Below are 26,364 nucleotides of genomic sequence, written 5' to 3' on the forward strand. Positions count from 1 at the left end.
TACTTTATTTAAATGAACATAGCCATTTTGGAAAGTACTTTGGCAATATTTATTCATTATAAAGATTCATACCCTACACAAACCTGTGTTATAAATATAAAATTATATTTATATTAAAAATGTGCACAGGGCTGAAGCTGCAGCTCAGCAGTAGAGCACTCACCTAGCACATGTGAGGTCCTGGGTTCGATCCTCAGCACCATATAAAAGTAAATAAACAAAGGTATTGTGTCCAACTACAACTAAAAAATAAATATTTTTTTTTTAAATGTGCACAAAAAATGTGTGAATATGGGCTGGGGCTGTAGCTCCGTGGTAGAGTGCTTGCCTAGCGTGTATGAGGCACTGGGTTTGATCCACAGCACTATATATATATATATATATATATATATATATATATATATATATATATATATATATATATATATATATATAAATATAAATAAAATAAAGTATTGTGTCCATCTACAATTAAAAATATTTTTTTAAATGTGAGTGTGACAACACACACAAAAAAATGTGTGAGTGTGTATGTTGTACGGTTGCACAGAAATGTCTTGAAGGTTCATGTGAAACTAAGGATAGAGGTTACTATAGAGAAGGAGAGGTTTGGGGAATTGGTCAAGGACCCCCTTAAGTTTTATCTGTAAGGTCTGAATTTGCATATTAATAATATATTCACATATTACTTATGGAATTAAATATTAAAACTTGTTAAAAAGCCTAGTGAATATACAAATTTCCCATTTCTGGTATTTGCTTCTAAGCAAACACATCAATTATTGAGTAAAGACCAACTGTCGCCCACAGCCTACCGTCTCAGCAGCTCCTGGGGTGACAGGTCAGCGGTCCCTTCTTCGTCACTCTGGCTGTCACTGCTGTCAGTACTCTCAGAACTGCTACTTTTTTCTGATTTTTTATTCTTTTGCTTACTTTTGTGTTTGTGCTTCTTGTGTTTCTTTTTCTGGAAAAAAAAAAAGAAAGAAAAAAAATGAGGAGAATGGAGGAGAAAGTGGGAAATATGTTTTTCTCCTTAATTTGGTGCAATGAAAAGCTAACCCAGTGGGTGGGGGTGAAGCTCACACTTGGGAGAATACTTGACTAGCATGAGTGAGGACGTGGGCTTGATCCCTAGGGCCACCAGAAAAAAAGGCTAAATAACCCAGGCATTTGGTTGTTTGCTGGAATCAGTTAAATACAAACAAAAATCAAAACCCCTCATTTAGAGATTTAGAGTGAGCTTTGACCAAGCACAGGCAGACAGAACAGACAGCTGTGCATACTATCAACTATGCACACTGACATGGCCAATCCTCTAGTAACTGACACAGCAGAATCCAGCAGATACGGCAGGACGCCCTCTTGAAACAGCTCCAATCTTATTTGTGGTGACCTGCACCACCTCCCACGAACTTGACTGGTTCATTTTGTCAGGCCTATTCTATTCTATTGAGAAACTATACAATAGAACAGCAAGCAGCCGGGAAAAGTGCGGAGAAGAAACTGGCAGATCAATGAACAGCAGGGCAGTGATATTTAACAAATAGGATTTGGTTTTCAAATCTGTCAGCACAGGTGTTTTCTTTTCTCTACATGAGAACTTCAGTCGTCTTCCATGCTCAGGAATCCCTTCCTCTGGTAGCCAGTAATGGAGCAGTTTCTAATGTGTTCGACTTCTGGGCCAGACCACACTGGCTACATAACTACATAATATTAACCTAGTTAAAAGGCTTAAAGAAGACATGGATGACAGACTAAGAGATGTCAGCAGTAAAAGTACATGCTGCTGGAAATCCAACTCAGGAGTTTCTGCAGGCTAGGCAAGTACTCCACCACTACCTTACACTCCCAGTCCTTTTTATATTTTTATTTTGTGATGGGGACTCACTAAGTTGCCCAGGCTGGCCTGTAACTTGTAAGCCTCCTGCCTGGGCCTCCCAACTAGCTGAGATTATAGGTGTGCACTACCACACTTGGCTGCACCACTATTCTATCTATTCAAGCTTTTTTCACTTCAAATTAAAATCATGATTTTTAATAATGTCAAAGTTGGGCTGGAGATGTAGCTCAGTTGCAGAGCACTGGCTAAGCATGCATGAGGTCCTGGGTTTAATCCCCAAAATTAAATAATAATAATAATAACAATGACAATGACAAAAATAGCTGAGGCTAGGGGTATAGCTCAGTGTAGAGTACCCCTGAGTTCAATCCCCAGTACCAATTAAAACTGAACAAATTAAAATATGCTACCCTTAAAGAAAAACAAAGTTGTGAAAAGCTGAAAGTTTGCACTGAATGCCAACATTATTGTGAAGATGTAGAGAGACCTGTGTTCCCTATCTTGGCCAAGGAATATGCTCCTTGACTGGCTTTATATGGCACTCCAGGGGTTTCCCTGGACGCTAGAAGCAGCAATGGGAGACCCAACACCAGCCCTGAGGCACCCAGAAGTATTCACCTTCTCTTTCTTTCGTCTGTGCTCTTTCTTAGTCTTGTGTTTTTCTTTGTTCTTTTTATGTTTCTCCTTTTGAGGTGTCTCAAGTTTCTGACGAGCATCTGAAACACAAATGTAATAAATGTGACTGGGGGAAAATAAAAAAAGTAAGTTCCTATATCCCTGAATTAGGTGTTGACAAAATGTTTAACATTGAAGCAGAACTATTTTTGATCCCTTTATGCCTCACTGATAAAGAAACAGATTAGTTCAACAGACTACAGTGCTATGTTCAGGAAGCTGCCAGAAACCTCAATATAAGACCTGTGCAGGGCTGGGGATGTGGCTCAAGCGGTAGCGCGCTCGCCTGGCATGCGTGCGGCCCGGGTTCGATCCTCAGCACCACATACCAACAAAGATGTTGTGTCCGCCGAGAACTAAAAAATAAATATTAAAAATTCTCTCATTCTCTCTCTCTCTCTCTCTCTCTCTCTCTCTCCTCTCTCTCTCTCTTAAAAAAAAAAAAAAAAAAGACCTGTGCATTCCAATCAGTGCATTCCTGCCATTGCCTTGTCTGCCAGGGGAACCTCAGATGAAGATAAAGCCAGACCAGAATGCCCAGAGTCTATAAGCTTTTAACATTCTCAGGTGAGCTCTGAGGCAGACAGAGCTGAATCTTGGCTCTGCTGCCAGCTCTCCAAGTCTCCATCCCCTCATCTATCAAATGGGGATAGTAAGAGTCCCTATGTTCTTAGGAACACAAGGAGAATGATAGGACCTAGCACATGAATCCATAGTCCAGAATCTGGTACATAAATGTCAGCTCTTCATATTCATTCTCTCTTTACAAAAATTTTCCAAGAATTTATCTTAGAAGTGGAAGGGAGATCAGTGGAGTAAAAGTGAAAGAACAAAGAGGAGAGAAGAGGGGAGGAAAAGAGGAAGAACTGGGAAATGAAGTTGACCAAATTATGCTATGTGCATGTATGAATATATCATAATGCATTCCAATTTTATATATAACTATAATGTACCAATTAAAAATAAATAAATAAATGGAAGACCAATTGAGAAGCAGAAAGGGGGAAGGGGAAGGAGAAGGTGAGGAAAGGGGAAGTACTGGAGTATAAGAAAAAACTAAAATACTAGCATCAAAACAACATAATGTGGGTTGGGGCTGGGGCTCAGGGGTACAGCAGTTGCCTAGCATGTGTGAGGCACTGGGTTCAATTCTCAGCACCACATATAAATAAATTAATTAATTAAATAAAGGTCCATTGACAATTTAAAAAATATTAAAAAACATAATGTATAGAATCATTAAAGCCAACTAAAAACTGGTGGGCACTATGGTGCCCACCTGTAAACCCAGCAACTCAGGAGGCTGAGACAGGAGGATTCCAGCCTCAACAATTCAATAAGGCCCTGTCTTAAAATAAAAAATAAATAACTTTTTATTTTAAAAGGGCTGCAGATGTAGCTCAGTGGTAAAGCACCCCTGGGTTCAATCTCCAATAACAACAACAACAACAACAAAAACACTAAAGATGGCCATGTGCAGTAATTCACAATTGTAATCCCAGGACTTGGGAGGCTGGAAGATCACAAGTATGAGGCCAGCCAGGGCAACTTAGTGAGACCCTATCTCAAAATTTTAAAAAAGGGCACGGGTGTGGCTCAGTGGTAGAGCACCATGTGACTCAGTAGTAGAGACTAGGGGTTGAATCCCGAGTCCCACAAAAAATAAATAAGAATAAAACAATAAAGAAGTTACGTGGGCTAGATTTTCCACCTCCAGATTCAGCCCAAAATATTTTCATTGATTGTTAATTTACAGGTAACCAAACCAACAAAAATTCTCAATAGTAGAAGCAGGGCAAGTCATTAAATCAACTTTTTCCACCTACAGAAAAGTTTCAAGATGTTTCAAGAGTGTGAATATTTTCTAAACCCAGTTAACAAGTGCCTATAATTTTCTAAACTTACAGTTAGTCAAAGATTTCAAGCCGGGTACGGTGGCACACTCCTGTAATCCCAGTGGCTAGAGAGGCTAGAGAGGATGGACAATATTTAACTTCAGAAAGAACTAGTTTTATTTGCTACATTAGCCAAAATATAATTTTTTTTTTTTTTTTTTTTTTTTTTTTTGTACAGAGGATTGAACCCAGGGTGCTTTGCCACTGAGCTATATTCTCAGCCCTTTTTATTTTTATTTTTTCATTTTGAGACAGGGTCTTGCTAAATTGCTGAGCATCATGAGTTCAAAGCCAGCCTCAGCAAAAGTGAGGCACTAAGCAACTCAGTGAGACCCTATCTCTAAATACAATACAAAATAGGGCTGGAAGTGAGGCTCAGTGGTTGAATGCTCCTGAGTACAATCCCCAGTAAACCTCCCCCACCAGGAAAATAGATTTCTAAATTTGACTTCACCATTTTTCTTTAATGCTAGTTTTTAGAAAATCATGTCCCTTAAATAACCCATATACCAATTGTTATTAACTATTTTGTGGGTATTAAGGACATTCTGGGAAAGGGGTATAAATAATTTAGTTGTCAAATGTTGATACCAATTTTTTAATTATTTATTTATTTGTCTGTTTGTTTGTTTATTTGTATACTCTGTTGCTGAGGCCACTCCAGGTGCAGATTTTTTTTTTTTTTAATGTGGTGCTGGGGATTAGAACCCAGGGCCTTAGTGTATGCTAGGCAAGCACTCTACCAACTGAGTTATATCCCCAGCCCCTGACACCAATTTTAAACTAAAGATCAGAACAACAAAAGCAAATGAGAAAACCAATTTACTACAATTTTTCCAAGTTTCATATTTCTTTTCTCTGCTTTTTAGAATCTCTTTAGAAGCTAGTTAATTAACCAAATCAATATTTTCATGTGGATATTATAGGAAACTATAAAACAGATCATAGAATTATATGCTATTTATATATCTGGGTCATATTATCAGATGTTTGTTATCCCAGACTTCAAAGAGATGATAAAAATCTAGTTTAAACATTTTAACATGAGATGTCAATTTAAGATGGCACTGCACAGATATTGGGAGAGAAGGATGGACAGTATTTAACTTCTGAAAGAACTAATTTTATTTGCTACTTAACCAAAGTGTAATTTTTTTTTTTTTTTTTTTTTTTTTTGTACAGAGGTTTGAACCCAAGGGTGCTTTGCCACTGAGCTATATCCCCACCCTTTTTATTTTATTTTGAGACAGGGTCTTGCTAAATTGTTGAGGCTGATCTCAAATTTGCAATCCTCCTACCTCAGCCTTCCAAGCTACTGGGATTACAGATGTACACTGGAATGGCAAGCATAAATGAATTTTAAAATACTCTTCTCCACATAATTCCCTCCCATCTTAGAGTGCTAGAACTTTCCTTTTTTATTTCTATAAGTGATAAAATTTAAGATGGTTAGGGTTCTACTATAAACATCTGAAAGTTAAAAAAGAAAAAAAGTTTTAAAGTTCTCTGAAACTGTAAAGCAACAGCTATTACTCAGGCTCTTGGTAGAAACAATGGGTTTCAAAATGTGGTTGAAAACAGAAACCAATAAAAGCTTGTACATTTGTTGGGCCTCAAGTTAGATTAGATATGCAGATATAATAATGCTGTTAAAGTTGTCACATCTCAGGGAAGATACATGCTAACTCGAGCAGATGAACCAAGGAACTCTGGACTCACTGGGGCAGAAGACAGGAGGCAGCCTCGGGCCAAACTCTTCTCTTTCATCTATCTCCATCTTTTGTATAGGGAAGGGTGTGGGCTCAGGAAGGACCGGTTCACTAGCTGAAAAACACCAGCATGTTAATTTCATTAATTTTCCCAGTATTATTGTGTTTGAGTGTTTAATTGATGTGTTTTGCCACCAAATGATTTTTCAATAATTCTGGCACTACCTCATCAACCAGGCTGAAAAAAGACTATCTTTTTAAATAAAAAATTTACTATCTTTTAAATACTTCTCAACTAGGATAAGTTGGAAAATCAATATTATTAAACATAGCTATATTAAAAATATGTTAGCTATTTATACCAGATAGAAAAAAGAATAGAATTATAAGGCTGGGGATATTGCTCAGAGGTAAAGCACTGGCTACCATATATGAGGCTCTGGGTTCTATCCCAGAACCAAAAAAAATAAAGAAATCATTGATTGCTAATCACCCTGGTTAAGACCATTAAGTCCCAAGTGTTCAATTCTGCAAATATGTTAATGAAACTGACACAGCTGCATTAAAATAGATTGAAAATCATAATCTAAGGATTATATTATTTATTATCATTAATGATATTAATGATATCATTAATAATGTTAATAATATTAATGAACACATCACTAATCATTCATCTATTACTTTTCTCAAAAAGAACAGAATTGTAAAAAACCTAAATATTTATTTCAAAATTACCAAAAGTTGTATATTTCTTGCTCAATTTAAGGTTTTTAGGCATTTCATAAGTAGGACAATGGAACATAATGGGTTTAATTATAGACTAAACACCACCATTTCCTCCTTTAGTTTCCCATGTGTGAGACATGGAAGTACCATGTGCCAAAGATGAAGTTTCCCCCAAGTCAGTCTGTTGGGAACTTCTAAAGTTGACCTCCTCAGTACCCTCCTGGTCATCCTCACTGTCGCCTTGTTCATCCTCGGAGGATGAGGACTTTTCATCTGAGGAGCTGGCAAAGATGGCCTTGAATAAGTCCATGGATGGGCGGCTACTTTCTCCCTCGGTTGGTGGTGAATCCACACCTTTGTTTACCATCTGTATTAATAGTGAAATAAGAGTCAAAAATAAAGAAGCAGGGCGAAGGGAGCCAAACATTCTACAAAACATTCAAAGACACATGCATGCACACATATTTACATTTATGCTTGTGTACATGGGTATCCATAGCCACACACAGCCTAAATTAAACAATGACATTCACAGAGCATTTATTTTTGTGGTATTTCTCTACAGTGTGCTAATTAAACAGAAGCAGCTGAAACCTCTCACGGAGACTAGTTATTAAACAGAATTGCAGAGGACTCACAAAAATAAAGTTGAGCAAAATGCCTCTGTTCTACTTTCAAGGGCCTGTCAAAGCCTCCAGGGTCCAATATTAAAAGTAATGCAAAGTGTCTGCTGTAGGAAATACTGAAGAGAAAACTAGGGGCCCTCCACACAAGAGAGAGGGAACCAGGAACAGAGCAATAAAATAATAAGGGAAATTCCCTTTGCAATTACACCCTGTTCTTCCTAAAATAGCCCAGGTGATGGACATTCAGACTAACCAAAAAGAAAAAATAAAGAAAATGGGGAGGGGCAGTAATTTTATACAAACCCAGGTCAGCAAACAAGGAACAAAAGTATAAAGACATGGCCACCACTCAAACAGTTTATCACTTGCCATAGAACTGGGGTAATCTAAGTAAGAAAGGAAGGAAAGAGAATAGGAACCAACTACAGAATGCATTTCATCCTTCTGTGTTACCACTGAAAATCTCAAGTCAGAGACAAGACAGATTGTCAAAGATGCACTCATGGTTTGGGCCAAGGGTGGGTCTACACTCGACTACCAGTTCTTCTCTCTCTTGGTCAGTGGCCATTCTCCATGCCACATCACTTCTTTTTTGAGGGGAAGGGGGGCGTAACCAAGGATTCAACTCAGGGGCACTCAGCCACTGAGCCACATCCCCAGCCCTATTTTGTATTTTATTTAGAGACAAGGTCTCATCGAGTTACTTAGCACCTTGCTTTTGCTGAAGCTGGCTTTGGACTTACAATCCTGTGTCAGCCTCCCCAGCTGCTGGGATTATAGGCATGTGTCACCGCACCCAGCTTTCATGCTACACCACTTCTAACTGCTAGAGCAGAGTCACAATTACCCACATGAGAAAAAATGGTGCAAGACAGTGGAATTTAGCTAGGCACAGTGGCACATGCCTGTAAATCCCAGCCACTCATAAGGTAGGAGGATTCTGAGTTCAAGGCCAGCCTCTATAACTCAGGGAGGCCCTAAGCAACTTAGCAAGATCTTGCCTCAAAATAGAAAATAAAATGGGATGGGGATGTGGCTCAGTGGCAGATTGGGTTAAGTCCCTAGTACAAAAAAAAAAAAAAAATTTAAGACAGAAAAAGCAATGATAAAAGAAAGTCAGGCATGTGCTCAGATCTTGATTTCTAAATATTATTCCCCACTAAAAATATCCAGAGCATCTTGGTGTAAGGACCAATTCTAAAGCTGGGACTGGGAAAAGACAAGATGAGTCCACAGTCACCTCCTGTGCCTGGAAGGCAAAATGATGCTCAGAGAATAGGAGGGGCATATCAAAAAAAAACAGCATAATGAATCTTTATTACTTATTAGCCATAAGGTCATATGGCTAATAAGTAATAAAGTAAGAACCAAGACTTTTTTCAGGCAAAAAAATATAAGTGCTATTTCAACATGATTTGTAAGAAAATCTAAAAAGCTAATCCAAAGACCACATCACCACCTGGGCTATTTTAGGAAGAACAGGGTGGAGTTTATACCACTTAAAAATTCAGCAGTAGAGCAAGGCACAGTGGTGCATACCTGTAATCCCAGCTAATGAGAATACCAAATTCAAGGCCAACCTGGGCAACACAGTGAGACTTTGTCTCAAAAATAAATAAACTAAAAAAATATATAACAGTAAAAACACAATGAACAGGTTCCAGATCCATGGTGGCAGGGGTGGTGGCAGTAGCTGCAGAGCAGATACCTAACTCTAGAGGGAGACACCTCTTTCCTCTGACTATAGGAGCTGTGGTCCCCAGACCGGAGAGAATCACACTGTTTTTCTCCTTTTCTGCCCTCCTGCTACTTGACTCTGGACACAGATTAAGTCAGGAAAAGAAGACCAAGCAAAACAGGGAAATTAAAGGCCCAGTCTTCTGACTAGAGGATGCGAAGGGGGAGCCCAGAGAGTCAGAAGGTATCAGGAAGATGGTGACAAGGAAGAACTCCAGAGAGTGATCCTATAAAATGGCATGTGAACTTCTGATTCATCTCTGAGTTGTACAAACATGATCTGACTCTAACCTGCAAACTATGGGTATCAATCACAGAACTGTAGGGATTCACTGATGTGAATAAGGCTCTGAAAATAAAGGCTCTGAAAACTGAAATGGATCAGAACTATAGCCCACAGAAAATGGGTTGTGCCTTGTAGCTCAAACCTAACCATGTCCACTGCCTGCTATAGCAAAAGAAAAACAAATATCAACATTCTCTTTAGAATTTTAATAAGACCCAGGATCTCATAACAATGTTTAAACTATCTAGGTTGCATATCAAAATTATTTGACATAAGAACAATAAGGAAAATCTTAATATAAAATATAATAAACAGATATCAATGCTGAAATGATAAAAAAATTGGATTTATAGAAGACTTTGAAGCATCATTGTAACCATGCTCCAAGAATACTGGCAAATAAATGAAAGATAAAAAGGGTCTCAGCAGCAAGGCATGGTAATTGGGAGGCTGAGGTAGGAGGATCACAATTCAAAGCCAGACTCACCAATTTAGCAGGACCCTGTCTCAAAATAAAAAAATATAAAGGGCTGGGGATAAGGCTCAGTGGGAAAGTGCCCCTAGGTTCAATCCCTAGGACCAAAAATAAAAAGTGGGTGCTGCAGTACAGGTAGAGTACCCCTGGGTTCAATCCTCATTCCCAGGAGATATATATATATATATATATATATATATATATATATATCACACACACACACACACACACACACACACACACACACACAAAGGAAAAAGGTAGGAGAGGGGAGGGGAGGGGAATCTCAGCAAAGAAATAAAAGATATAAAGAAGAACTAAATGGAAATTTTAGAAATGTAATATACAATAAGCCAAATGGAAAAAAAATTCATTGCCTGGGCTCAATAGCAGAATGGAAATCACACTGGAAAAAGTCCAAACTTGAAAACAGATCAAAAGAAATTATCTATTTAAAACAAGAGAAAGAAAAAAAGAGATTGACAAAAACAGACAGAAACTTTTAGGATAAAATTTTAGGATAATATCAACATATCTATGTTATGTCATCAGAATCTCAGAAGAGGAATGAGAGTGTGAAACAGAAAAAAAAAATTGAAAAAAATAATGGCTGAAAATTCCCAAATCTGATGAAAGACAAACTCAGTGTTCAACAGCTCGCAAACCCCCAAAAAATAAATTTTAAAAAAAAATGTACTCTGACATCATAATCAAACAGCTAAAAGGCAAAGCCAAACTAAAAACTTGAAAGCTGCCAGAGGAAAAAAATCACCTGATTACAAACAGAACAAAATTTTGAGTGACTGCAGGTTTCTCATCAGAAACCATGGAGAGCAGAAGGAAGTAGCATAAAAATTTTTATAGGGCTAAGAGAAGGAAATTGCTAACCCAGAATTCTTGGGCCTGGAGAATGTAGCTCAGTGGTAAAGTACGTGCTTAGCATGCTCAAAGCCTTAAAAATTAAAATCAAATAAAAAATTTAAACCCAGAATTCTATAACTAGTGAGAACATCCTTCAGAAAGAAGATGAAATATATAAGATATTCTCATATGAAGGAAACCTAAGGGAATCAGCTATTGGAACTGCTATAAAAGAAACACTCAAGGAAGTTCCTCAGAAAAAATGGTAAGAGAGGGACACCTAGAATCTCAGGAATGATGAAACAACAACAAAATAGTATGAGAAAATAAATAAAGCTATTATCTCCACATCAGTTCTTTTGAAATATGAATAACAATGGAAAGCAAAAATTAAGCCAAAAGCAGTAGTATACAACTAGAGGCTGAGGAGGATCCAGAGTTCAAGGCCAGCCTGGACAACCTAGTGAGACCCTGCCTCAAAATAAAAGTAAAAATGGCTAGGAATGTAGCTCAGGGGTACAGCATAAGATCCTGGGTTTAATCCCCAGCACAATAAATAAATTAACTGTACAGCCATACGATGAAATACTACTCTGCAAAAACAAGAAGGATATATGTATTCACAACTATATATTCACATATTGATAAATCTCAAAGGTATGAGCTGAGTGAGACACGTCTGATTTTTATACATCATTCTGCAAGTGGCAAAACTATAGAGACAGCACACATCAGTGGTTAAGATGGGGCTGACAGCCTGAGAGAGTTTTTCAGGGTGATAACCACTTGCAGCCTTACTGTAGTGGTGGTTATACAAATCTGCATATGTGCTAAAACTCACTGAACTATATATTCAAAAAAAGAGTCAATTTTGATATAACTTTAAAAAAACAAAAAAAATAAATAAGGTTATTATTAGAAATTAAAACTGAATTTTTTTATTAAGTTCACTTTTTAACATATTAAGGAAGTAATTTTAAAAACTCCAATGTATATTTTCTCTACCAAAAAGGACACTTATTTAGAAAATCACATTTTCCAACATAGACATACTGAGTTTTATTTCAATGGTTGATGCTAAGTGAAAGTCACAGAGAAGTTTATTACCTCTCCTCAAATGATTAAATTTAGAACTGAATTGTTGGACTAAAGAGCAGGCACCAACCAACTACAACCCAGAGGCCAAATTTAATCTACCCCTTGTTTCTATAAGTAAAGCTTTATTGAAACACAGCCATACTGATGTACATAGTTGCCTATGACTTCCTTCACACCCAACAGCCAAGTTGAATAGTTGCAATAGAGACAATTTGGCCCACAAAGCATAAAATATTTAATATTCTGCCCTTACAGAGTCAGTTTGCTGACCCCCTGCTATTGAGTAATGAGAAGAAAACATCACCATGATAAAGCCCAAGGTCATTGTCAGCCAGGCAAAGAGAACTTCCCTGGAAGCCCCAAATACCTTATTTGAGAGAGATTCTGGTACATGCTCTTTCTCTTTGTTTACTAAGGGACTGGACTCTGGTTTAGGTGGACCAACTTTTGATCTAGCCAAACTTAAAAATTCACTAATGGAATCTTCTTTCTTTTCTTGTTTAGCTGTATCCCACCTGGATGGTTTCTTTGGCTCTGAAAGGAACGACATGGACATAACATTGGAATTAGCAAGAAAAGGGCAAGTTCTTCTTTGATGTTCTTTCATTCAGAAGAATTTCAGTGCACCTACAATGGCCCAGCACAAGGTGCTAGGGATGTGGCAGGAACAGAGATAGCGCTGACCCCAAAGAGTAAATATCTGTCCATTCTAACATGAGCTAACTTATGAATATGAGCAATTCTCTCAGTGGCAGGAGAGTCTACACCATGTGTACCCTTAGGACTAAACCACCCTTTACCTGTTTTCCCAACTGGTGAAGAGTGGAGACCCTGTAGTACACAGACCCCAGGAAACCTTACTCACTGTCAGGACCGCAGTGCTGTGGTACTTTTTCACTCGATGGTTGGGTTGTGGGCGAGGAAGATGTCACTGGGAGTGTCAAAAAGTTGAAGACTGAGTATTTGTCACGTTTCACTCTTGGGAGGCCAACTAAAGTTGAACTAGGGAATGAAAAAGAAAAAAGATATAATTTCAATAACAACTGCTAAGATAAAATCCACTTCTTTCTTTTTGAAAATATTTTTTTAGATGTTGATGGACCTTTATTTTATTCATTTATTTATACATAGTGCTGAGAATCCAATCCAGTGCCTCACACATGCGAGGCAAGCGCTCTACCACTGAGCCACAACCCCAGCCCCCAAATCCACTTTTTATTAAGTTTTCTGTTTCACATTTTCACCAGCTCTCCTACTTGACCATAGGGTCCCCTAAGAGTTTTCACTTCTCAAAGCAGTTCACACATTTTGAATGACTCTTTTTTTTTTTTTTTTTTGGTACTGGGAATTGAACCAGAGTGCTTGAACCCCTGGGTTTTGGGAATTGAACCCAGGAGAGCCACCTCTCCAGCCCTTTTTTATGTTTTTTATTTAGAGTCAAGGTCTTGCTGACTGCTTAGGGCCTCCCTCAAATGGCTCACTTTATTTATTTTATTTTTTTTTAGAGAGAGAGAGATAGAATTTTATTTATTTTTTAGTTTTTCGGCGGACACAACATCTTTTGTTTTGTATGTGGTGCTGAGGATCGAACCCGGGTCACACGCATGCCAGGCGAGCGCGCTACCGCTTGAGCCACATTCCCCAGCCCAAATGGCTCACTTCAAAGCTCATGAGTTTTTCCTTTTATTATAGTAAGTGCTGGAATTTAATTTTGAAAATGGATTTCCACCAAGGAAAAGTTCCATTGCTAAAAACATATACATTTCCTAACAAGGTCTGGTTTAACTGTATGTGCTTTATGGCAGTGTTTATGATCAAATCTTTTAAGTGTAAATTACAAAAGGAACATTAAAGGGCTGGGGATGTGGCTCAAGTGGTAGCACACTCACCTAGCATGCGTGAGGCACTGGGTTCGATTCTCAGCACTACATAAAAATAAAATAAAGATACTGTGTCCACCTAAAACTAAAAAGTAAGTATTTAAAAAAAGGAGCATTAAAAAGATAGCAAACAAAGGCATTAAATTTTCATAATTAGACATATCCTAGTTTCAAACCTTCAATATGGAATAAAATTTGCTATCTCAATATCTGTTTTTTGGATTTCGGTTTTAGCAAAAAATTAATAGAAGTTAACCAAGTCTGCAAAATTTGCAACTACAAAGATTCACAATTTTATCTAGAGAAAGGGAACTTAAAAGGTATATAAGGAGAAAGTGAGCTTTCATATGAGGGACTGGGTTTTGTACTGATGTAAAGACAGGTTTATCAACTTACTCTGGATAAGGGTCAGGGACGTTAAACCTCTTACATAGAAGTTTGTCAGGGTGCCACTCAAATGTGTCTCTGGTAAGCTTTCCAAACATCTTCATCTTCACAGCTGACTGTTTATCATTGACGTCATTCTGGAAAAAGACATGATTCAGTTTCATCAAGTGGTCATACAATTGACCTGACTGCTTTTCCATTTTTCAAGCTTAATTCTCTGGCACTTCCATAACAAAATAAAATAAAATAAATATTCAAGCAATTGTCTAGAATTACAAAAGAGCCCATGCTATAACATTTTTGCTTATGTACCTTGGATGCTAAAATATAAAATTGTTTCTTATTCTACTGTGCCCTATGTATTTTGATCTTTTCACTGAGGGATTTAAAATGTTTAGCTGTTGTTTTAATTTTAAAATTTACCAGGGACCTGGCAATGTAGTTTAGTGGTACAGCTCATGTGTAGCAGATTGGAGGAGTAGGATAGGGTAGGATGGACATATAGGATAGCATCAAATTCACCCAGTAGGAACATAATAGAGACAGACCTCTTGGTCCCGAGGGACTTCAACTTGATCTGAGTCATCTTCCTCCTTTGCATGAGTGAACCTGGAGGACAAGGTTGAATGGGAAGACACGTACAGCTGGGCCGCCCGAGCAAACTCTTCCCGCTCGCGGCCTCGCTCCCACTCGGTCATACTAGGATCCAGGCAACGTTCCAGAGCATCTATGTACAGGGAACAAGATACTGCTCACTTCTAGGAAAAAGATGGGGCTTAAAGAAGACCAGGTGGTGGGCATCACTGTATTCCTATGTCGTTCACCACAGGAAACGTGTGTTGAGTGGTACTTCTCATGTAATTTTGCTCTTTCCTTTAACATGCTGCTTTTATTGAATCCTGTCTACATAGAACAGAGAAAACTATTTGGAAGGTCAGCACTTGATTGAATCTTGAAAAGCAAGGACCTTGCTTGTCATCACTTCCAAACAATGATTAAATTCATCACAATTATATGCCTATGTCTTGACAGAAAAGCATTTTCTTTATCGTTTTTCTTTAGTTTTACAAACCAACAGTAGGGGGCGAAGGTTCTTAGAAGAGAGTAAAGGCACAGTAAAGAGGGCTGGGGTTGTGGCTCAGCAGTAGAGCACTTGTTTAGCATGTGTGAGGCCCTGGGTTCGATCCTCAACACCACATATAAATAAATAAAATAAAGGTATTGTGTCCACCTACAACTAAAAAAATAATAAAATTAAAAAAGAAAAAGAAAAGGCACAGTAAAGAGACTTTATATTCCCCAAAGATCTGTTGTTGAAAAACAACCCCTTGAATTTGTTAAGGACCTGTCACAAGAATCACTCTCTATAATAGCAGTCCCCTTTCTCATCCTTTCCATGTTTACTTCATAGATCACTATTTCTCTTCATATAATGGTTTAATAACCAACTACCTCTTCACGTCAAATTTTAGACTGATTCAGGACTGGACAGTTAGGATCTTAAGGTAAAGCAAGAGATGATGTTTTTTCTTTTTTTTTTTTTTTTTAAACATTTATTTATTTTAGTTTTCGGCGGACACAACATCTTTGTTTGTATGTGGTGCTGAGGATCGAACCCGGGCTGCACGCATGCAAGGCGAGCGCGCTACGGATTGAGCCACATCCCAGCCCATGATGTTTTTTCTTGGTGAGAAAAGCCACACTTATAGAAGTCAAGCATTTATAAACAGTAAATTAATTTATCATTAACCACTGCCAAGACATACTTTGATTTAAACAGCTCTTTCAGATCTGAGGTACAGAAAAATATAAGCTAATTGTTCTTACTTCATAAGGTCAAGAGCCAGGGCCTAAAACCTCAGACAAGTGAAAACACTAGCCAAATAGAATACTTTAAATCTTGGAATAGGATGAGAATAGAGAGAATGCTACCAACCCTGGCTGAGGTGTGAGAGTCACAGGCCTAGTACCCACCTTTCTGACCCTTTTTCATATGTTCTAAGAATTCTTCATATCGTTTTTGTTTTTCTGGATCTTTAGCAAAAGGTTTGAAGTTGCTGGCTCTTGTGGCTGTCCCAGCCCCCAAGGCCATGCGCCAAGAGCAGTGTCTGAGGTCTGATGAGGAGGACTGAAGTCTGCTGTTTGCAGCATTCTGGGCCAGACTCCTGGCCTTGAGTTGAGCTGCTTTCAGGTCAGCTGCATGCTTCATTTCTTTGATTCTCTCTCTATCTTTTTGGGACAGGAACTCTAACACTGAAGTATCTGAACCTAAAAAAAATAGTATTAAGTAAAGATGAAAGGTATCACAGTATATCTACGTATATTTTCAATATTACAAATTTACATGAATATTTTATGTTTAGTGTTTCATCTTACTCATATATCCCCATGAACCTGAGGGCCGTAAAATAATGAGACTCATATTTTACAGGTGACAAAAATGGAGGCTAATACTTGGATATTTATGTAAGCATAAGGGCATAGTGGTGCATGCCTGTAATCCCAACTACTCAGAAGGCTGAGGCAGGAAGATCATGAGTTCAAGGCACCCCAAAAAACACAATGCAACCCTGTCTGCACTGGGATACAGCACAGTGGTAGAGCACTTTCCTAGTATGCCTAAGACCCTGGGTTCTACCCCAGCACCATCAAAAACAAACAACAAATAAAACAAAAGTGTTTAAAGCACAGTCCTGCCGTCATAAGCCCTGGTCCACAGCATAGAGCTATCCACAAGCACTCATTCCTGTCACAAATGCTTATTGGGTGCCGATTCCACATCAGGCACTGACCAAAGGTTGAAGGAACTTTGCAGATGAGATCCCTCCTTTCACTAGTGAGGGAAATGGGCAGGAAAAAAGCCAAAGATGAAAAAGACAAGGTGACATAACTGTGAGTGACTTAAGTGAGTAGGCTGGGAAAGGAGAGGGAGATAGGGAAGAGAATTAGCTTAAATGATGGTTAGTGAAGGACAAGAAGGCCTCTTAAAGAGATAATACTTAAGATACATCTCAAGTAAAATATAAAGCGACAAACTTGCACAAATATGAGGAAAGAACAAAGGCAGAGGAAATAGCAAACACAGTCCCAGAGTTGGCATCCTGGCTGGAGAGTTCAAGTGCAGAAATGGGGATCATAAAATGATTGCAGGGAAGTTAAAAGAAAATAGTATAATGTGGCTTGAAAAGTAGGCCAGGGCTGGACATGGTGGCATATACCTGTACTCCCAGCAGCTCAGGAGGTTGAGACACATCTTCAAGACCAACCTCAGTAACTTATTGAGGCCCTAAGCCACTTAGTGAGACCTTGTCTCAAAATAAAAATAGAAAGGGCTGGGGATGAAGATAAGTGGTATATTGCCCCTGGTTAAATCCCCAGTACCTCCACACCCGCCCCCCCCCCAAAAAAAAGGTAGGCCAGGGCAGGGCTGGATTGTACAGGGCCTGTGGGAATACTTACGTATGAGAGGCCTCAGAGAGTTGTAAGGAACTACTGATGTAATGTGGCTCATCAGTTGCTACTGAGGGGAATGCACCAAAAGCAGGAGGAGGGGAAATAAGAAGACCAAAAAGGAGGTTGCTGGCCACAGCCAGGTGAGAGAAGATGGTGGATAGACCTGGTTTGGAGCAACAGAAATGCAGACAAGTGGACAGAGTCCCCATGACTGCTGGAGGAAGAGTTGAAAGAACTTGCCAGGGAAGGAAGGAAAAGAGAAGAACTAAGAATCAGGACTCTCCCATTCTGTTTTGAGTGGTAGCCACTGGGAAAGTTTGGGGAAGAATGCGGGGGATCTAGACATCCATTTTGGTTGATTATATTTGAGATACCATTAGCTCCCAAATGGCAATGTTGTAGAACATAAGCCCCTGAAAGTCCAAGGCCATCTCACGGTGGGTCTTTTTGCTGCACCCTGCAGAGCATTCTCCATGTTTTCCACACTTCTAGGCACACCATTCCTTTTAGGCTTTCAGAAGACAAGCTGAATAACATCCCTAGCTCCAGGGAGAAAAAACATACTTTCCCAGGCCATGCCGAAAAGGCATACATGTCCCCAGTCTTAACCATATTCCTAAGATAAGTATCAAAAGCCTAGAAACAGCTGGGCTTAAAGTAAAAGCTGATTTTACAACAGAACCCAAACTGAGAGCAGAAAACAGGTCTTAAACACTTTGCTACCTCTCCACCACTTTTTATTTTTTGAGACGTGGTCTCACTAAGCTGCTGAGGGTCTTGCTAATTTGCTGAAGCTGACCTCAAACTTGTAATTCTACTACCTCAGGCTCCTGAGTCACTGGAGCCTGATATAATCCCAGTGATTACAAACATGCGCCACTACACCTGGCCATATGCTGCTGACAATAAGTGACATTAGTCCTATAGTTTGGGAGTACAAAAGCACATAAAAAACTGCAGTGGGAAAACCACAACTTTCTAAGCTGGGTGTGGTGCTGCACACCTGCACACTTATAAGCCCAGCCACTCAGGAGATTTAGGCAAGGCCAACTCAAGCAGTTTAACAAGACTCTGTCTCAAAATAAAAAGGGCTGGGTATTGGTATAAGTTCAAGGCCTTGAGTTCAATTCCCAGCCCTAAAAAAAAAAAAAAAAAAAAGCAAAAACACAATTTTCCATTTTGACTTTGATGAGACAGTTGTTTTAAATGTAATGATTTTATTCTCCTCCATGGCACATACCTTGAACGGGTGTCTCTCCTAGCAACACTGCCCGCTTGGAGGCATTCAGTTGGTGCCTGCTATGTGTCCCTGGGTCTTGTGTTGCTTTTCCAGCTGACTCTGATAACACCTGAAGTAAGTGGGAGTTCCCTGAGGCCGCAGCTACCACAGGTCTGAAATAATGCACCGGTCGATAGTCTTTTGGCAATTCAGGGGGTTGATAAATCTTAACAAAACAAAATAAAACCCAGAAAATAAAGACTAAGATCATGTTAGATTTAACCAAAAAAACCCTTTACCTCTGAGCATCATTAACCCTACCTCTTTCCAAGTTGACATTCAGCAGTAGACAGCAGTGGATTGGCCAGGCCATCTGTCCAGACTGAACCCCCGGGGGGTCACCAGAACCACATTGTTCTAGTGTTCACACATTTTGAATGTCATCTTTGCCCACTTCTACATATAGATACTAATATGCATGTTTTATATGATGAGAGCAATAAAGATGATAACAGATAACACAATATAATGGCTCACATGCAGGACTGGCCCATTGTAAAGCAGAAAACTTAGAAAAGTATGATTTGAGGTTTTGGAAAAAATATCAACTTCAAATTGGTTACTTTTAAATTCAGAACTCTTTTTTCTACGTTAACAAATTGAAACTTAAAGCCTTTCTTTTTGATCCAAAGCATTTTTAATTCAAAAGCTGACAAAGTGCCAGGCACTGTGGCACACACCTATAATCGGATATAGCTCAGTGGTAGAGCACCCCCAAGATTCAACCACAGTACCAAAAACAAACAAAAAAAACTGATTTAAATGAAGCTGAAATGTATTTGGGAAATTTGAGTTTTTAATTCTGAAGGCATTAATTGATGGCAAACAGATAAGTTTTAAAAAAGTATTGCTTTCTATTTTGTAGTGCTAGAGATTGAACCCCGGATCCCATGCATCATGCTAGGTGGGTGCTCTACCACTGGGCTACACTGCAGAGCAAATCCCCAGCTCAGCATTAGACTTTTTTTTTTCTCATTTTTTAAAAATATTTTTTAATTGTTGATAGAACTTTATTTTATTTATTTATTTATATGTGGTGCTGAGAATTTAACCCAGTGCCTCACACATACCAGGTAAGTGCACTACCACTGAGCCCCAGACCCAGCTCCATCTATTTTTTTTTTTTAATTAGAGAATTTTAGTTGGACATAGTATTTGGATTCATTTTGACAACATCATGCATGTATGGAATTTGACTTACACTTTCCCTCTCCTACTTCTTCCCATTATTCTCCTTCCTCTACTCTACTGATCTTCCTTTCACATACTTACTTATCTATGTTTGATTGGTGCTTTCTACGAATACACAAAGGGGAATTCCTTGTGGTATATTTATATTTACACATAACATGATTTCATTAAATCATTAAATTCATCCGCATTTCCTCCCCTTTCCTGTCCTTCCTACCTCCCTCTCAATCACCTTCTTTTTTTTTTTTTTAATATTGCCACAACCCATCTCAATCACCTTCTTCTATTCTACTGATCTTCCTTATTATCTTTATGGTATCCAACACCACTACCCTACCAGCACCCCGATCCCTGGCTTTTTGCACTTATTTTGGTCTAGCTTCCACATCCAACCCTTAATTTTCTGGTATAATTTGAGATCTTGCATCCTTCTTCTTGCTCAGGATTGTTTTGGCTATTCTGGGTCTCTTATTCTTCCAAATAAATGTAAGGATTTTTTTTTTCTAATTCTGTGAAGAATGTCATTGGTATTTTTTTATGGGAAATGCACTGAATCTGTATAGTGCTTTTGGTCATATTGCCATTTTGGCAATATTAATTCTGCCTAACCAAGAGCATGGGAGGTCTTTCCCTCTTCTAAGATCTTCTTCAATTTCTTTCTTCAGAGTTCTATAATTTTCATTGTAGATATTTTTAACCTCCTTGATTAAATTAAATCCAAAATATTTTATTTTATTTTTTTTAGGTTATTGTGAATGGGATAGTTTTCACAATTTCTTTCTCAGTAGAATCACTGTTGGAAGATAGGAAAGCTATGGATTTATGAATGGTGATATCTTGTATCTTGCTACTTTGCTGAATTCTTTTATCAGTTCTAGAGGTCTTCTGGTCATATTAGATATTTTTAAATAATTGCATTAAATGGTATCCCACTCTTGATATAATAAACACATATTAACAGATCTTTAGGTCATCTTCTAGATTTGTGGGGTTTTTTATTTTATTTTATTTTATTTTTTGTACTAAGGATTGAACCCACTTGCAAGGTAAGTACTCTACCACTGAGCTACATCCCCAGTACTTTTTTAAATTTTAGTTTAAGATAGATCATGCTAAGTAGCCTAGGCTGGCCTTGAACTTGTGTTCCTCCTGCCTTAGCATCCCATGCAGCTATGATTGTATGCATCACAATACCCAGCTATTTTCTAGATTTTGGAGCTTCCAGAAAGTGGGAACTGAGTCACCTCTGAATTCTAGCAGGTGAAGCCCTGGCCCCTTTCTGGCTGTGGCGCTCAGTCCCAGATGCACACTGGACTGGTCTATGGAATTTTCCTCTTTTGGATAGGAGCTATTTGAGCCCAGGATTTGATCCGATCCATATGCATTTATTTAGAACCCAAAGTCTCATGCATGTACATACTCTATTATTGAGTCACATCCAAAACCTTGAATGAGTACTTCAACACCATTTTAAAATTAGGCTCCCTTTCCATACATGTAAAAACCTTACATTCTCCCTTAATGTTATTTGACATTTCTGGTAACAATAGCAGCTTACATGTGTCCAATATTTTAAAAGATTAGCAACTGGATATTTTGAACACAACATTACTACTGATTGACCTTTATAAAGCAGAATATGTTTTTCTGGACAACTGTTAGTAACTTAGACTATTATTTTTTTAATCTAAAATTGCTTTATCTTTTCAATGAATATCATAACTCAGATTACTCAGCAGCAAATATTTTAAGCACCAAACCAGTAAATAAATTTTTAAATAAAAAGTTGTTCTTACTTTCTTAGACGATAAAGATTTAGAAGCCAAGGAAAATCCATCCAAAATTTTGCCAATGTATCGAAGATCTTTCTCTGATTCTACAAAAATGATGTCATTGATTAATTCTAGAAGTATAGGCAATTAAATTGACACAAAGACATGAGCTTATCTACAAGAATATAAATCATACATGTCATGGGTGTTATCACTTTAAGGTAGCAGTAAGGAGAAAACCTAATGGCATGGAAAGCCCTCACACCTCTGTTGACACAGTGACTAGTGACGCCCTCAGCTGATTAATTGCCCAGACATGAGGATATGACCTCCCAAAACAAAGGGCCTTAGGTCTTAAGCCTACAGATAACTCTATGAGGTAAAAACCTCAAGTAAAACCATCAAAGGGACAAATATGGGTAAAATATAGAAATCTTTTTAAAATTTTATTTATTTATATGTGGTGCCGAGAGTGCTCTACCACTGAGTTAAAACCCCAGCCCCCAAAATAAAAATCTTAACTGTGAGAGTCATCTCTAAAACTAGGTGAAAAACCACAGGGAGGCTACCCCAATTTCCTTAGTAACAATCCAAATACAGCACAAAAGGCAACATAATCAGGTCAGTTTGTAATCTATCCCAGCACAATTTAAAAGGTACTTTTGTCTGTTTCACAAATGAAATTCTAACAGGAGATAAAGATCACAAACTGAAGAAACTGAATGACCAATGCCCTCCAGACCCAGAGCAGGGACTGTCAACTAGTCATAGAGACAGCCCCATTGACAAAGGCCCTTTGATTCTCAAGGACTCACTGCACAGAGTGATTATGACAAAAGTGTATTTACACAAACTGCATTTTCTATAGCAAAAAGCCCCTTCTACAGGACAATCTCAAACATTTACCCAAGCTAAGTGTTCAGTCCAGAAGCAGGCCCAGCCCACAGTGCAGGTGAGCTGAGGTTTGAAGCAGCTAGTAATACAACACCACCATGTAATTAATTATCCTTTCCACAAAATCACTTTGCATTTCAATTTAGTTGAACTTTCCTCTTAGTTTCTAGAAATTCCTAAAATTTTAGAGGGCAATTTAGGATTAAATTTCACATCCCTGGAATTTTGTATTCTTTTAAAACCCAAATATTTTACTTTCACTGTTTTATTCTAAACAATTTTGAAGAAGTAACAAATGTATATAAAGATAAAGCCAAAAAAATATTATGACCTACTGATAGTGGAAAAAAATATGAACAATTTAAAAAGTCAATAATGGAGGTTTTTGGGTAAAATGAAGATAGATTTACTTGGTGAAAAACCATACAGTAGAAACTATAGATGTTGTGGCCCTGGCGATTGGAAAGGGGCCAAAGCAGAGACACACAGGGGAAGCTGCAGGGCTCAAAGGAGACACTCTCCAGCCTTCCCAGGGAGGGGTGCTATATAAGAGAAAAGTGAAAGGTTTGACTCAGAAGGCAGATTTAAAGGGCTGAGGATGTGACTCAGTGGTAGACTGCTTGCCTAGTATGCGTGAGGGCCTAGGTTTGATCCCCAGTTCCACCAAAAAAAAAAAAGGCAGATTTAAATATGTATGTTATTATATAGCATTAACTACTATAGAATTTACATATTGATATTATTAATTTAATTACATATATTAATTATTGCTATAATTTATATGATTAACAATCAATTGGTATTAATATATAGAATAGGATCAATTTCATTCCCTACCAGTTTCTAGGTATGCTGAATAATTACTATACTACATTTTAAAATAATATAATTAGCATAAATATTAAAAATATTAATATATTGATAACTATGTAACATATGAATAATTAATGTGTAATTATATATTTAATGTAATTATAATAATATAGTATGATAATATATTAGTGTTAATATGTTATCATCTTTTAAGTTATGAAAATAATTTATGAACTGGGTAGAAAAATCAGAAACTACAAGTAAAAGTAGCCTAATTACCACCCTGAGGTAATACCTACAAATGTTGGTATATACACCCTTGGCATCCTGTGTAAAACCATGGGTTCTTTACATGGCAATGGCAATAGTGGCTGCTCACACTTACGAAGCCCTTGCTCAGTGCCCAGCCTGTTCTTAGCTCTTTATGTATAGTAGCATCTCCATAAGCTAGGTATTTCACAGTCATCCCATCTTCCAGACAAGGATGCTGAAGCAGAGAGGTTAAGACTGCAGCTGATAGATGGGGAGAGCCCAGACTAGAATCTAGGCCGACTCTCCAGAATTTGTTTCCAGTCATTGTACCAACTACCTTTAAAAACTGCCTACACTAGTTCTCCTTCTTCTAGAAATATAAAGCATCTTGAGAGCTGATGCTCATATTCATATATTCCTCTGTAATGCTTAAATTACTTCAACAAGAAAATCAGAGATATTTGAGGGGTATGTGCGTGTGTTTAAAGTATTGGGTATTAAACCCAGGGCCTCACACATGCTAGGCAAGCATTCAACCATTGAGCTACATCCCCAGCCCTTGAAATATATTTGACAAGAGTTAAAACAAACTTTATCTGACTATAACTAACATATCTGAATAGATTGTTTTATCTCAGCTCTCACCTCCTGACTTACTTAGGTTATTGTTATTACTGTAACCAAGGGAATAATATGTGCTATGTATTCAGTTTGCTGATCTGTGTGTCAAACACCCAGTTATGCCATCTAATCAACAACCTCCAGAATGGACTTTAACCTCACTTTAAAAAGGAAAATTAGAATTCAAATTTGGGTATGATTGATTCTAAATTACACGCTACTGATACTTAATTCTGCACTTTTTACCCTCTTGTACCATTTCTAGAAAGAAAACTGAAATATTAATTTAATCATATGATCTGAATCACCATAAACTCTGACTTGAGATTCACCTTGTGCTGAAAGATGTCCATTTCTGACATCAGTGAGAACCCCTTAAGTGACAGGGGCTCAAGCAGGGAAGCAGGCTGGGCACCAAGCTCTTTCCTATTGCAGTCTATTGGTATACCTATCATCTGGTCCCACAGCTGGGTCTCTGACCTGCCACTTGAGTTGGCTTACTCTGACCACCTGCCCAGTTCCTTGAGCTCCAAGGGCTCCTTCCCCTGACCCACTGCCAGCTCTGACCAGCAACATGGGCACCTGTCCACACATTCACTCCATCTCTGATCCCAGACCTCTCCTTCCTACCCAAAGGCCCCAATTTGACAGCCTGTTTTGGCCTTGGCCTTGTCTAAACATACTTCTTTCTTACAAGCCACAGTGGGTCTCTCTTCTCCCCTCTATTTCTCATCTTGCATCATTGACCAATAATCCCCTACTCCATGGAGATCGACACTAGTACAGATCTTTCAATCTCTTGTTTCCAAGATCCTCATACTTGTTCCTACCATTGATTATGGGTATGGAATTACCTTTTTGACTTTTGTACTGCTTGGGTGCTGTCCAGCCATATAGTCCATCTCCAGGCTCCTCATCCTTTAAAACAGTGTCATACTTGGATAGAGTTTCTGTGGCATAGATATCATCGTCTTCCTCTTCTAGGGCACCCACACCAAAAGCCTTCAGAAAACAAGGGTTCAAACTGAGCAGGTTTTAGGGTATATCTGCATCAAAGGATAAACTAACTGCTTTAAGGATGTGCCTGAGCACACTACATTAGCACTTTAGGATCACCAAGAGAGAAGCAAATGGGAGTGCCAGATTCACAGAGCCTCAAGTCTCTTGGAAAACAATGACCAGAAGTAAATGCCACATCACCAGTGTGAAACTGTCCTCCAGCCCCCACAGCAGCCATGGGTCAGGTTCCAGCATGAGAAGAAGAATGGTGAACACATCAAAGCAATGCAGCAGAACAGAAACAGGGCCACTAAGAGAAGAAAGGTAGAAATGTTCACCTCCTAATCACTGTGGCCTGGGTCAGTGCTAATGGCCAGGGTCAGGGCTAGTGACCAGGGTCTTAAGACCATTGCTATTCTAATAGCAACCATACAAACTCTTAATCTTTGTGAGAGACAACCTCCAACAAGTCCATTTTTGTTAAAAGAATTAGCAGAAAATGCACAAAAAGTAAAGGTAATACTGAAATGATGAAGCAACCATTTCCTAAGTATATTTTAAGAAAGAAACTATAAATCAATTTAAGAAGATGAACAATCAGTAAAAGTTCTTAAACTTTCCAAAATTATAAAACAAGTCTCCAAATAAAATTATCTCTGGGTTCCTGATTTAAGGCATGTGGCACTAAGAAAGAGTGTTAAGAGCTAATAAAATTTAGATATAAGCCAATTGCAGTTAGACTATTGCTAAACCAAAGCAGTAAGAGTGGTATTCTGCTTGGCCTCACGAGGGTAGGCAAGCAGTCCTCACCCCTAGCAACACACAAACTCCCACAAGAACATTATTATAGCCAGGAAGGCGTACATTGCAAATCTTCATGGAAAACATACCC

The 26,364-nt window shown here is 38.3% G+C and overlaps 1 protein-coding gene across 5 annotated transcripts in view; it reads right to left on the reverse strand.

Moving 5' to 3' along the window:
* Window positions 1-26,364, reverse strand: part of GPATCH1 (G-patch domain containing 1) — a 44,711-nt gene that overhangs the window by 4,654 nt on the left and 13,693 nt on the right. For 4 of the 5 annotated variants that reach the window (XR_014019541.1, XR_014019542.1, XR_014019543.1 and 1 more), the window contains exons 8-19: window positions 25,328-25,475; window positions 21,918-21,997; window positions 18,892-19,096; window positions 16,173-16,466; window positions 14,747-14,925; window positions 14,208-14,335; window positions 12,797-12,933; window positions 12,299-12,465; window positions 6,996-7,215; window positions 6,130-6,234; window positions 2,459-2,556; window positions 816-964 (exon numbers count right to left, since the gene is read on the reverse strand). Coding sequence is in view for 2 of the 5 variants with exons in the window: in XM_081273093.1 (XP_081129219.1) it covers window positions 816-964; window positions 2,459-2,556; window positions 6,130-6,234; window positions 6,996-7,215; window positions 12,299-12,465; window positions 12,797-12,933; window positions 14,208-14,335; window positions 14,747-14,925; window positions 16,173-16,466; window positions 18,892-19,096; window positions 21,918-21,997; window positions 25,328-25,475 (1,910 nt within the window). In the remaining 3 variants the exon portion in view is untranslated. Of the gene's footprint in view, window positions 1-815; window positions 965-2,458; window positions 2,557-6,129; window positions 6,235-6,995; window positions 7,216-10,349; window positions 10,421-12,298; window positions 12,466-12,796; window positions 12,934-14,207; window positions 14,336-14,746; window positions 14,926-16,172; window positions 16,467-18,891; window positions 19,097-21,917; window positions 21,998-25,327; window positions 25,476-26,364 lie in introns of those variants that run through there. The other variant, XM_081273094.1, reaches the window with a different exon arrangement.

This window comes from Spermophilus citellus (assembly GCF_964194105.1).
Source record: "Spermophilus citellus genome assembly, chromosome: 18".
Lineage (NCBI taxonomy): Eukaryota > Metazoa > Chordata > Mammalia > Rodentia > Sciuridae > Spermophilus > Spermophilus citellus.